Genomic DNA, 15,394 nt, shown 5'->3' with positions numbered 1-15,394 from the left:
GTTACACTCAACCAATGGTCTGGCTACACTATGTTGATGATGTCTTTGCTATTTGGCCTCATGCGTAGACACAATGGATGTATTTTTAACCAGCATCCTAAATACTTCACGACAGAAAAAGCAACAATTCTCTCCCTTTTCTAGATACACTAGTGATATGACTTCCTAATGGCTCATTATCTTCTTCCATTTATGGAAAATCCACCAGTACAGGAAGGTATTTACATAAGCAATCAACATCCCCACCCATTCTAATAGTATGGCACCCTCAAAAAAACTCTGAGCCAGGGCTATTTGTTCAAATGACACAGCCCTTGAAAATGAGCTTAGAGACCTTCACAACACTATTTTAACCAGTGGGTAGAGCCCATATAAAATAGATAAAATACTGTGTACATCCCTCCCAATCCCTCCTGCAACCAACACAGGATCACAGCAATTCCCATTCCATATACACTGATGTCCAAAAGCTAAGGATAAACTACATTTTTACTGTATGAAAAAATTGAGTTATAAATTTCATACAAATTGACAATTTACAATACAGTTAATTTACAATACAGTTTTGGCAAAAAAGTTACAAATTTCGTAAGGACATAATTAAGGAATTAATGTACAGTGCTTACAGGAAACTATGTGGAGAGACAGTTCAGTATGGAATATGTCCACCTCAAATTGCGATGCAGCTCTCACAATGTTGTACCATGTTTAGCACCAGAGTTATTGAGGCAAACTGGCCTACTCCTCCTTCAGAGCAATGATAAAGCCTTGTTTGTTTTCTGGAGGGATTGAGTGACAATGCATCTTCCTATTGTCCAAACATATTCTATGGAGTTGAGATCCGGGAAGCGTGATAGCTACTCAATTCAATTAATATCCTCAGTCTCCAGAAGTATCTCCATTGCTCGTGTATGATTATGTGACATTGTCATCCATAAAAATTAATTCTTCACAATACCACAGAACAATTGAGCATGATGTTGAAGAACTTGGTTAGAATATTGTTCACAGTCATAGGCCCTTTTTACAGCACTTGTAGCTTGTTGTGACTATTAAGCATAATGCCTCACCCCACCATGACCCGAGCACTGCTGATATCTATCTCTTTCAAGAACAATCTCGCAATGGTAAGAAATACCACTTTTACGCGAGATCAAATGTCATCTAAAATCAGAGGGAAGACTAAAACAACTCTCTCTCTCTCATCTGTAAAGAATTCATTTTCAAGAATCTGTCTTCAAAAAGGCTCAACGAAGATGCCATCAGCACCCTAAGTCTTACCCAATTTTACCCACAGCCGAAAGAAGTGCCACTTTTTATGTCACTTAGTTCCAGAAATAGTTAACAACATCAGACTTGAAGTCACCAATATTCCTTCCCAGTCTTTGCCTCTGAAAAGTAATCTATCTTCTGGCCAACTTGCTTCTCTCAGAAAGTTAAAAACACAAAATTGTCATCATCAGAACAGGTAAGAGTAATGCCACAATTGTCCTTAACACTATTGAATGTTATTCTTCAAGATCACTAACTACATCCTACTAAATTACGATCCCACCAAAACGCAGGTTAAAAAAAATTAAAAAGCCTACTTTAAAAAGTATCTTCCCAGCCTCCTGACATCACAAAAAACTTCTTGTTTTCTCTCCCCACAACCCCAGATATATGGTTTACCTAAAATCCACAAACCCATTCCCCACTCAGACATATAGTAGATGCCACTGATACTCCATGCTACAACCTGTCAAAACAGCTAGAAAACTCTCTTACCCCACCCCCTGCTCTCACTGGTCACACCACATCCTAAATAAAAAACTCTAAGGATAAACTACCCATTTTAAAACCTTATTTGCAAATCTAACTTTAAATAGTACAGATATATTGGTAAGATTTAACATCACCTCATTGTTTACCAATATTCCATTGAATGACGCCTTAACACTCTTAAAATGTTTTTCCTTTTGATATCTTAGATCTCTATTGCCATCAATTCTGGATATTTTTCTTGGAAGAACCAAATTTACAAACAGATAAAGTGCTATGGGCCCCCCCCCCCCTCTCTCACCCTTTGCTTGCCAATTTTTAAATGGAAAATTTTGAAAAACGAGCCATAGACTTGTGTCCCTTCAAACCATTTATCTGGCTAAGATATATAGATGATGTGTTCACTATTTGGCCTCATGGCCCAGACATTACACTCCTTCCTCTGTTACTTGAATATTCTACATCAAAGATTTCAGTTTAGGAAGGAAAAAGAAAATACAATAGTTTACTCTTCCTAGACACTTTGGTGACATGCCTTTTGAATGGTAACCTCTCCTTCACTGTATACAGAAAACCGACTTACACAGGCCAATACATTCATAAACTTTCTCCCACCACCACCACCATTCTCGTCAACAATATGGCATCATTAAAACAATCTTTGTTCCTGTGGAACAAACTCTTCCAAAAGAACTCAACCATACATACAACATCTTATTCAATGGCTACAGTCCTTACAGAATAAAAAAAATAATCAATCCCCCCCCCCAAGTCTTGGCCATCCCTTGAGAAGGATTTCAGAAATACCATCACCATTCCCTACATCCAGGATATGTCAGAAAGAATAGTCAGGGTCATTAAAAAGCCACAACCTCTGCACAGCTTTTAGGCCTCACTGGAACTTGCTACCCATACCTGATTTACCAAAGATCAGCTCTCTTCCCTCTCATTGCCTGGAGTATATAAAGTACCCCTGTTCCTGCAAGTAAGCATACTTTGGCCAGACAAGCAGATCAGCCACCATCTGTTTAGATGAACATAAAACTGACATCTGCGAGCAAGACTACAGTTAATCTGGATTGACCACTCACAGGATCTTCTGGGAAAAAAAAAAAACATGCTCCATCATAGTAAATTTAAAAGAGAAAGACTGTTTTTGGAATCTGCAGAGGTACTCAAAAATCGACCAAATTTAAATAGTTTCAAGAAACTTTCCAAAATTTAGGAACACATTAACCCCCAGAGATCACAATTTAAAACTTAGGCCTCCTACAAATGCCCACAGAGGGCACACTACCTAGATAGGACTTTAAAGTCATATCCATGTGTTTCATTTAGTTTTGTGTTACCTATGTATGTGTTACAAGTTTAGTTTGTACTCTCTGAAGATGTCTCAGTGACTAAGACAAAATCCTGGAAGCATTAAAATAGTTTTAATTCTTTCTTGATACTGTTAATACTCCATTAAACTTCCAACATGATGAAACCCTATTCACTGGAAGCCTGAAGAGGAGTAAGAAAATTTCATGTTTGGTATCTAGAACAGTGTTTCTGGATTACCTAATTTCCAATCCACACATAATATTAAGGTACTATAAGTTTACAACTTTTCATGAGTGTGATTCATATTAACACACACACACATACCCATCCAAGGAAACAGCTATGGCAGTCCAGTGACAATATAATAAACACTGTGCAAAATGTAAATTTTTTTGTCATGATTTTTTTAAATTCTCATGTCTTTATATATTAAAACTAATGACATAATATGACACTAACTGAAATGAGTTTTAAATATAATATTAAAAACTATGTATTTTATGATTTATAAATGAGAAAGTAAATAAGCAAATGCATACACTAATGATCAGTTTAATATATTAGCAATTAAGAGTTAAAGAAAAAATATATAAGTTGCTTAGTTAATTAGTATTTTAAGTTACTTGGTATTTAGTTTTAAAGCAAAGGAGGAAACAACATACCAGGAAAGAAGCCATTGCAGTATTTATGGAAAGAAATAAAAAGGACCTTTGATGTATATGCAAAAGCATCTTCCACACCTGAGAATGAAATAAGACAATTTATAAATATACAATATATCTGAATAATGGTCCAAAATTTAGAGAGCAATTCACTTAATTCACCGTTAAATACTGATATTTAGGAATTCAAATTTTTTAAAGAATTTTTATGCAAGCAAGGGAAGAGTCAATTAATTTGCTTATATATATATATATATATAGATTTTTATCCCTGATCACTAAATTTAGCAATGGGAATAATTAATTATGCAGTACAGGGCAGAACAATATAGCTAAACAAGAATATAGTAAAAGATAAGAAAAATGGCATTTCATGTCGCTACATTGCTTCAAATAGATCACTTCTACATACTAGCCATTTCTAATACATGAGATCCACAAGTAGTTGCCCTGGGAATGTATAATGCAACCTTTTAAATACTGTTTTCTGATGCATACAGCCTTAATTGATATATAATGCTGACTTTTTAATGTCAAATATGTTTTCTTATTCATTTTATATGCATAGTGGTAACATTAAGAGATCAGTTGATTATCAATATCTTATCATGCTAGTAGATGAGGTAAAACTGTTTAAGAACAGGTGATTAAGTTGACATAATTGTAAATAATTTGAGATGTAAAAAAACTTAACCTTCATGAAAATTGTTTTAACAATTTTTGCCTTAATATGATGAGTAATGGAACACAGTTAAAATACAAATAACAGAAGAATTGTAAAAAGTGCCACCACAGTTAAAGTAAGACATGTGGCAAATAAAATTCCTAATTAATTCATTTAAAAAAGATATATATACATTGATTTCCATAAATTAATGAACAAAAACAAAAAATCACAATAACTCAAAAACTGTATGATGAATTTTTAGTAATTTGGTGAAAGGCACTGTGATATAAGATATGAAAGAAACACCCACAAAAATTGTAAATGAATAGTTTAATTTAGTAACAAATGTGTACACAAAGACACAAGAGTTCAAAATTAGATTGTCAATGTATTGTAAGGAATGTGATCATCCCCCCCCCCCCCCCACACACACACACAATGATGTTTCATACTTTTTAGAATGGTGTCCAGGAGCTCAGTTGGTGGTAACAACCGCTGCTCATGAAAATCTCTCCTAGATCCCTCAAGGTTTTTGGGAGGGGGTGTGAGAGTAGCAACACATCTACCTAAAGCATCCTAAATATGCTCAATAGGATTAAGGTCAGGAGACTTGGCTCTATACATATGATAGTCTCTTCTTGAAGCTCCATGAGCTACATTCAAAGAGGACAAGCATTGTTATCTTGTCCAATATGGGAGACAATAAATGTCTCCCATATTGCACCCACATATGGGTGAACATAGGAATCAAAGACCTCATTTCTATAAGTTGCAGCATTTGTGGTTCTGCTAGGAAGCACATACAGGTTGGTGTGTCCACCCAACAAGATGCCTCCTTGTATTTACATACAAACTGGGACTTGTATGTAAACAATACTGATCCCACTGGTCTTGGATCCAGTTGAAGTAGAGCCTGGCTCGTTGCAAACACTCTCTCATGGGGCATTGGGATAGGTGCATGCAGACCACCTTCTTGAAGCCTTCTGCACAGAGTGGAAGCAGATACTAAGTTTTCTGTAGCCAATGAAAGGTCATATTGTAGCTAATTCAGGGCGGCAGTCCTGTTTTGACAAGCAGATAAATGGAGACATTGGTCACTGACTGCAGTTGCAGCCCATAGCTTTCATTCACTATATTTCCATGATACTGTTTGACTGTTGGATTGGTTCCAGTCTGTGAACCATTGAATGACTCACATGCAACCATCTAGCTACCTATACCTGACTTCAGCCAGCCTTACTTAAATTTATTAGTAAAATGATCTCTTGTTCTCACTCTAGACACAAAATGGAAAACCATTCCAAAACACCTGCTTTTATGTCATGGATCATTTGCATATACTGCTGACAACACCACTCACTTGATGTACAATAACAACACTTAGCATCACATAATGTACCTCACTTTCATATGTCCCCAACTCGACGAGTTATTGCAATTTTTCTTTGTTTTCTTTCATTAATTTATGGAAACCAGTACATAATAAGAAAATAATAAATTAGGAATTAACAGAGAATTGATAAGATATTTACCCAAAGAGAGGATAACCAAAGATCATCAAGATCTGTTCAAATATCAATAATGTCTAAAAAGTCCCTCAGTTTCTCTTTATATACATATTCAATAAGGAATCTTCTCCTGTGTAAGAAAACTTGGTTTTCTTCTGACTCATACCCAATTAGAGATAGCATATTCAGCTAAGCCTGGTCACTTGGGTTCATGGTACTAGATTTAAGATTTATCTTGCAAACCCTTTTGCTACAATCTACTGAGTGAATATTTTCTATTAATGAGTACTTCAGACTGAAAGTTTGGAACCAGGTAAGCTTAATGCTGGTGGGCACCCAGATACCCACTGAAATCCTTTTTATATACATATATTTGTGAAGAAAGGTGGAGTCAAAAACTTTTCAGCACCTAAAGTGCCGTTTAGTACAGCCGATTATAAAACTAACTTCAATTAACCATTTACTGACTTTAAACATTTCATAGGCCCAGTAGTAGAACAGTATGAAAATACCATGAAACACAAAGAATTTGTGTTAGTTACTGCTGATGTCATTAAACACAAATTAGTTAAATAAATCAAAGACTCCATTAGTGCATTTTCTTCTAAATGTTTCTACAGATATTAGGTAATCAAAAAAGTTTGTGTGGTTCTTCATATAAAAATTAAAATGCAAAAATTTTCATAAGATGTTTTGTTCATTAAAATAAGCACCCTTCACAATTGACAACTCTTTCCCAACAAGATACAAGTTTCTAATTCTAAATTCTACTTTTATAAAATGTTTCATTTTTAAAAATAATAAACGTAGCAATCTCCACTTCAATCTTTGTTTTATTTTGGAATTGGCTATTTCACATGTGATTGGCTAGCATCAAAAAAAGATGATAATCGCTTAGAGAAATGTCAGGAGAATATAGAGGATAAGGGAGTATCTCCCATCCTAAAGCACAAATCTTCTCATGGGTAAGTTTTGCAGTATGAGGTTTTGCATTGTCCTGTAAGAATAGCACTTTCTTCCGATTAACTAGTGCTGGCTGTTTCTGAAGTAAAGCATCCTATACATGCTCGAGTAGATCTTGGCCTGCAGCAAGAAACTCATAGTGGACAATACCAGCTCCAATCCACCACACACAGAGCATAGTCTTCTTGGGATGAGAGTGCCTTTGAAGTGTGCGGCACTAGATCATTTTGTGACAACCAATGAGAAGTTCGTCAGTTCTATTTTTCTATATAAAGGCTCATTTTTATGACGTGAAAGAATTGAAGAATAAATTGATAGACTTTGAAGTTTATTTTCATCTGATAATGCATGTGTGACCCGTTTGCTTAGCTTCCATGATTTTCCCAGTTGATGGAAGTGTAAACAAATTGTTTCACCACTCACATTAAACATTTGTGAAAGTTCCTGATATGTTAATCTTGAATTACCATATATGTCGGCATATAGGACGACCGGCATATAAGACGAGGGCTAAATTTTAGGTTTTAAGCTTATATCGGTTGTATAAGACGACCCCCCCAATTTCTTATTTCTTGTATTAATGCAACGCTAGGTATTGTTGTTATATCCATTATTTTTATATCTATGCACATCCGTTATTTTTTTGCAATACATATTTAGTATTTACACAAATTACCCTAATTAAAAGTAATTAGCTCCAATTTTAATTGTTAATTTTGCATTTTTTTTTAAATTTTAGGATTATTAAAATTGTTATCATTTAAAATCATGGAACCAGCAACAAAACGAAGAAAGTATGAAGCTCAATTTAAAATAAGGGTAATTGAAATGGCTAAGCAAACTAATAACTGTGCTGCTGCAAGAAAGTTTGACATAACCGAGAAGATGGTAAGAGAATGGAGGAAGAAAGAAGATATTTTTAAAAAAATTGCCAAAGAAAAAATGTGCAATGAGAACGGGGATCACCCGATGACTGCAACTGGAAAATCACATTGCAGAATGGGCATTCGAACAAAGGCAGAATAGTTATCTTGTTACAAGAAATATGATTAGAGCATATGCACTAAAATGGTGAAGATTGAATCCTGATGAAAGTATAGAATTTCAAGCTACTTCAGGATGGTGTAATTGTTTTATGAACAGACAAAATCTGATAATATGACAAAAAACGAAAATTGCTGAAAAACTACCAGCAGATCTTACCACAAACTTACCAGTTTCAATAAATTTATTATTCAGTTGAGACAAGAACATAAATTTCTATTGTCAAATATTGGAAATATGGATGAAACTCCTATGAGCTTTGATATGATAAGCAATTAAACAATGGAGTCTAAAGGTAGTAAGAGTGTGCCAGTTCGAAGTACAGGTCATGAAAAAACAAGGTTTACGATTGTATTGTAAACCTTGTTTACAACACAACCATAGTTAAAACGAATGATCATCTTCAAACGTAAAATTAAACCTAAGATAAAATTTCCTTCAAGTGTTTTTGTACATTTTCATGAAAAAGGATGGATGGATGAAAATGGTGAGAAATTATAGATAAATAATGTGTGGAACACGCAACCAGGTGGTATAATGAAGAAACACAGTTTATTAGTATGGGATATGTTTCGTAGTCATTTAACTGAGAATACTAAAAGTCTTCTAAAAAAAATAACACAAAAATTGCTGTTATACCAGGTGGTTTAACTTCTATATTGCAACCACTAGACGTCTGCTTGAACAAACCATTTAAAGATCACATGCGAGAAGAGTAGAATAATTGGATGTTGACTGGTAAAAAATCATATACAAACAGTGGATCCAAGCTGCATCACTTGATATGTTGTGTAATTTTGTAATCAAAGCATGGAATAAAGTAAAAGTTGAGATTCTAATAAAATCATTTAAAAAGTGTGGTATCTCTAATCTTATGGATGGTATGGAAGATGATCTATTGTGGGACACTGATGACGATGAAAACGAAATCAATTCACCAGATTCGAACTGTGATCCATATGATGATCATTTACACAATGAATCTGAAGAACTATTTCAACAGATGATGAAGAAAATTAACATGAAAATTGAAGTTAATAATTATTATTTGTTTTATAAGACTTACATCTATTGTAATATTTTAAATAAATTTATGTAACAAAAAATTAATCTGATTTGTTTATAAACACTGCCTATTTTCTTATATAACGATGTATTGTAACTACCTAAATGTTCATCCAAGAAATTAAGCTTCCCTTTTAATACTCGCCATATAGGATGACCCATGATTTCGAGGGATTTTCTGTAGTATTTGAGAGTCGTCTTATACGCCGACATATACGGTATTTTCAACAGCAGCACATAATTCTTCATTATCAATAATGGAGGGTCTTCCTGAATTTGGTGCATCTTCAAGTGATTCATTCATCACCAGAAAAATTTTTTAAACCATTTATGCACTGTACATTCTGCTACCGGATCTTTTCCAAATGTCACACATATCTTACAAGACACTTCTGAAGCCTTCGAACAGAGTTTAAATTCACACAGCAAACAAGCCCGAATCACACCAGGTTCAGCTGACATTTTAAAAGGGTTCAAAGTCACAGAAAAAATGTACACGTCAAGTCAGAGCACACTGATTGACTCATATCTATGCCTTATGATGCACGTAAAAAATTCCACTCTATAAAACCACTATAAAATAAAACAAGTCATTGCAGCAAACTCTACCAAAAACAGCACAAACATTTTTGGATATCTGATATTTCAAATGAAAAACTCACCCATTACATAAAAAATTGGAAGAGGCAGTATTTATTTACATAATTCCCCTTAAAAACTCATCTGTAGTATACTGTCATAAACGTGAGAGTGAAATAAACAAGTTCTTTTTATAGTTCGCCCACCGATTAGAGATCCTTCGACACTTCTGCACATCTCAGAAAAAGGAGAATCCATTCCAATAATAGGGTAATCAATCCGTATTGTGGGATCAGTTGTTTATTATTACCGGTTGGAAAATTAACTTCTCTTTTATGATTATTGTAGTTAACTATGTTGCTTGTATAATAGTTGGAAAATTTTGCCTATAAAGCACGTGATTTCGCGTGTTGGCGACCAATTCGGACGTCCTTCATTTCTTTCTCCCCTTCAACATGAATCGACTATTCTTGGAAAGACGCGAAGCAGGGACCTACAAATGTTGGGCGAACTATATATGGTAATTGGTTAGCAAACAGTGTAAATGAAGTATAATGAAACATGCTGGCAAAAACCAACAATGGAATAACAGCAAAATTAAAGAGAAACATTCCAAATCTTACAAATTACTGCACTTAATTTGAATTTGGCTGTTTTAAATTCTGTCATTAAAGATGTTCTCTTTGTTCTGATTTTTAGTGAAACCTGTGGCATAGTAATTAAATGATAAAGTAACACGTAAAAACCACAGTGATATCTTTAATTAGTAAAAGGACAGATATTTCGTACTAAAATTAATAGTACATCTTCAGTGTCTGTAAAAGTAATAGGAATGGAATACAAGCAAAATGTTCAGTGGATCACCTATTAAAATACAATTGTTACCACTTGCTAGGAAATAATAGAAATAACAAATTTAATCTATTAAAATAAATGGTTTTTTACATAAGATAAAAGTCTCCCAGATCTTTGAGAGAAACATACAGTCATTTCTATTTAAATTCAATCAGTGTAAGATAGTTTCACAACTTTCTTTGAATAAGTGTTCATATTTGAATCTACATCTATGGAGAAGAACTGCTTTATCCCACTGGACACTATGAGTAAAGTCAATACTGTGCTGCACCAGACCAGACTTCAGAGGTTTGTTATAATCAATACAATATTGATGTTCTTTTATTCTTTTTTTCCAAAGAACAGCCAGTGTGTCCAAAATAAGTGACATCACATTTGCAAGGTATTTGGTAAATGCCAGCCAAAGATAGAGAAGACAGTTTATCCTTTGTATAAAGAAGAAATTTTGTTGATAGGAATATATGTTGGAATCAATTGATATTTTTTCAGAATTCTACCTATAGGTTTTGAGATTCCTGGAATGTACAGAATAAGAACTCTGCGGACTGTTGAAGAAACTGTAGGTGTTGGAACATAAGAGTCAAGTATCTGTTGGATTTGATTGGAGTTGTAATCATTTGATTCCATTAACTTTTTAATGATGGAAAGTTCTTGTTGTAAGGTTATTTGGGGACGAGCAAACTTTATGTGCTCTATGAATTAGAGATTTAAGAATGCCAAATTGTTATTCATTCATGCATTCCTTATCTTGATTTCTTACATAATATAGAATGCAATCTGTCAGGTCTTCCTAGGGAAGATGCCAACAAACTACGTTTTGAAGTTGCGACTTCGTTATTCAAAAGCAAATTACCTCCATGCAATTTATCAAATGCTGAAATTAAATGTTTAACTTCTTTAAGAAAAGATAATACAATATCCATTTCTAAGGCCGATAAAGGAAAAGCTATTGTAATTAAGAATAAGACTCTCTATGAGACAAAAGTATCCAGCCAATTAGAAGACACCACGACCTACTAAGAGATCACACGTAATCCTACTAATTCACAAATTAAACAGCATAAATTACTTGATGAGGTTATAAATTGCGATCCTAACTACGTGGATAATATACGCACCTACTTTGGAAGAACTCCTCGTCTTTATGGACTACCAAAAATCCATAAAGAAGGCTGTCCTGTACGACCTATCGTAAATTGCATTGACTCTCGAACTTATCGGATTGCAAAGTATTATCACGTTCCTTAAGTGCTCTCACTGGTCATTCCAGATCCTATATAAAAAACTCAACAGATTTTCTTGAAAAAATCAAGGATATAAAAATTACAGATTCTGAAATATTAGTCAGTTTTGACATCATTTCTCTGTTCACCAATATCCCACTAACTGACACAGTCAATTCTTTATATGAAGATTACTCTCCAGATATCTCAAGGATATTCGAATATGCCATCCACTCAGGTTACTTCAGTTGGAAAAACAAAATCTACAAACAAACTGAAGGTACTGCCATGGGTAGCCCTCTGTCTCCACGTTTGTGGAGACAGAGGACTACCCATGGGCAAACTACTATTTGAAACAATTCGAAGATACTATGTTCTCATCCATTCATCCTCAATCATTTCTTTGGTACCGCTACGTCGATGATGTTTTTGCTGTTTGGTCACACACTGAAGATGAACTTTCCACTTTTCTACAATGGATAAATAACCTTCACCCACGCATCCAATTCACTATGGAAAAAGAAAACTCTGGTACTTTACCATTTCTGGACATCCTCCTTACTAGAACGTCTTCTGGTACCTTATCTACAAGCGTCTTTCAAAAACCCACATTTACTGGCAGATACATTCACAAAAAGTCTCCACACCACATGTCTCAAAAATTTGGCATTCTTAAATCTCTAATTCATAGAGCACATAAAGTTTGCTCTTCCTCAATAATCTTACAACAAGAACTTTCCATTATTAAAAAGTTAATGGAATCAAATGATTACAACTCCAATCAATTTTTTTTTATCTGTAATTTTTATAGATTACTCATAAGGGATTAAGAATTAATAAAAGAATATCTTTCATTTCATTTTCTTTTATTGCGCTTTAGTCAAGTGAAACGATTATGAGATTGTTCACGGTCATATATTGGAAAAACTTGAAAAAACTTATGTCTGATTGATCTTTATAAAAAAAAACAAAAATAAAAAAATTCAGAATTATCGTTGACTCTTTGCTGATGTTAAAAATCGAGTCTTTAAATTGTTTGGCTGTATATGGCAGCTAGAATTACACTTAAAGACAAATAAAAAATATCCATGCAATAGGGTAGAATGACAAGTAAATATTCCGTCACTAATTTTTACAATCATTCAATCTTATATGACTTACAATAATCACTCTTACGATATTTTTTGATTTGATTTTACTGCTCTAGTGTGATTTTTGAGTATTTGAAAAGGTTCTCTCAATATTTAAAAGACATCAAATAATAATATGTTCCCCAAAATTTCAGTTGGCACATGAGAAAATTTTGCATCAAAGATTTGACGATTGACATGCTTAAAAAAGTTGCCTACCCCTATCCTATATGTCTAAAACAATGCAATTAAATTATATATTTCAGAAACTATAATAATAAGGGGGCAGTAGCATACCTTGCCCCTATGTACTCTCAGAAACTTGTCAGCTACACAATATTAAAATTATGCTAAGGCTTCAACCATAACCAGATGACTTACAAGTTGATAAAACCTATTTTGTGTACTCCACCACTATCTTTCACTCATTTCTTTAGGAGAATGCTCTTCATTTATTCTAAAGATGACACCATGTTCAAAAACCCACCCACCCACACACACAGGAATTTTAGTGTATCATCTATTTTAACTATTTATTCTTTAGTTATATTTTAAATTCCATATTTTATTCCCCAGTGAAGTTTTCCAATCATTTAAGCATTTGTGTTTTTATTCTATCACAGTTTATTGTCCAGTTTTTGAATTCCCACTTAATCTTTTATATTGTTGGTTTAGTGCTGTTTTGATTTTAAATATGATTAGTCTTTCATTTACATACCACTTCAAGGGTTCATCAAGGAAGACCATATATATCACTCACACAACATGTCATACCTTCTCTTGAATGCATTTACACTATCTACACTCACAATCTCCAAATGCAAGCCATTACAGTCACATACCACTCTATGAGAGAAAAATCTACTTATCATCCCTTTCTTGACTGCATTCATCTCCTCAACTTCCATGGATGTACTCTTGCCCTCTCCACACCCTCCATAAAATGAAAAATTCTATCTACTGGTATTCTCTGCATGATCCCTTTAAAAGTGTTTCTAGGTTGCTATCATATCACCCCCCCCTCTTCTCCTATCTGCTAGCATCTGCAGTCCATAAATTTTCAATCTCTCCTCATAATCTACATTCCATAACCCCAATATCATCACAACTGCTCAACACCACTCTCCTTTGCACCATCTCCACTATACCTGCATCACCTCAGAAACTAGGAGACCAGATCTACATGCAATAGTTCACATGTCACATTAAAGCCTTGTAAAGAGGCAAAATGATTTCCTTATTCTTACCTGTCAGTATTCATTTCATCACTGTAGTCACATCCAGAAATTTGCAATTTCTGCTATAAATCCAATCTACATATCCACTTTCATATGCTCACAATTCCAGATTATTCAAATAATTTCACAAATAATGCATGTCAGCTGCATTCCTGATTACCCTATCTGTCCTTGTATTAACAACAAATAGTATGACACCTGTTAAATCCTTCCCAATATCATTAATGTAAAGATTGAATAACAATGGACCCAGGACTGATCCTCTGGGGTACATCACTGGTCACCTTAAATCTTACTTATACTTAGTAAATCTATGCTGTTTACTGCATATTATAGATTCTCTGTCATTGCACTCTTTGTGTATGCAATCTCTTACCAACTTTTCCTCTGACAGGTCAAATAGTGCATATATCATATGCACTATTTGATATATGTGCATATGATATATGCACATATATCAAATATGTGCATATATCATATGCACATATTTGATATGTGCATATGATATATGCACTCAGCCATCATCTTACCTACGCTAGTAATTTATAATTCAGTCCCATATTCTTCAACTTATGCAACAGCCTATCATGCCAAATTCTATCTAAAGCTTTAGATAGAAAGTCCAAAAGTATCACGGTGTATCCATTCCCTTTGTCTAACTCAATCACCATAAAATATGAGCAAGTTACTCAAAAATGGCCTTCTTAGTAAATCTATGCTATTCACTGCATATTATAGATTCTCTGTCATTGCACTCTTTGTGTATGCAATCTCTTACCAACTTTTCCAAAACCTTCATTCACCACTCCAAAAATATTGACAGGTCAATAGTTCAACACATCAGTCTTTACACTATCCTTGTGCAATGGGATAATCATGCACTCTTTCCACTACTAAAAAATGTTAGTGATGACAGCAGAAGAACAAAGAATTTATGACTTTGTATCTTTGGTATGTTCTCAAGGTATGTTTTGTTTTACCTTAAGAACATACTACCAATTTATAAAAATATAAATTTGTTATTTCTATTCTAATGTTATATTTGAATATACATTATATTTTTAAGTTTTAATCACTAAATTATAGGGTCTAAGCAAACAAGACTGACAAAGGGATGCTTCTAAACATAAGCATACTACTAATATTGACTAATAAAAAAATGGGGAAGATGAACGAAATTTCAGAAGTATATTTTTAAATACCAACAAATTTTTGAACTAATAAACTTATACTACTGTGCTCTATATCTCCTATTTTAAATCTTTGATATTTCTCAATTTTGAACAAAGAGAGATTGTTTTCACTGAAATAGGAAACAGATTACTGTTAAGCAGTTCTGATAGCACTGTCCCTACTACCAAGGAAAGAAAGCCAGT

At 33.9% G+C, this 15,394-nt stretch overlaps 1 protein-coding gene across 2 annotated transcripts in view; it reads right to left on the bottom strand.

Moving 5' to 3' along the window:
* The window catches only part of LOC150104678 (histone deacetylase 8-like), a 210,845-nt gene that overhangs the window by 74,466 nt on the left and 120,985 nt on the right, over window positions 1-15,394 (bottom strand). For both annotated transcript variants that reach the window (XM_090395875.1, XM_090395877.1), the window contains one exon: window positions 3,747-3,824. In XM_090395875.1, the coding sequence (XP_090252001.1) occupies window positions 3,747-3,824 (78 nt within the window). The remainder of the gene's footprint in view (window positions 1-3,746; window positions 3,825-15,394) is intronic.

Source organism: Typopeltis vanoorti, chromosome 7, assembly GCF_054136105.1.
Source record: "Typopeltis vanoorti isolate ZY-2024b chromosome 7, IOZ_Tvanoo_1.0, whole genome shotgun sequence".
Lineage (NCBI taxonomy): Eukaryota > Metazoa > Arthropoda > Arachnida > Uropygi > Thelyphonidae > Typopeltis > Typopeltis vanoorti.
The sequence above is the reverse complement of the archived record's forward strand: the minus strand, read 5'-3'. Positions and strand labels throughout refer to the sequence as shown.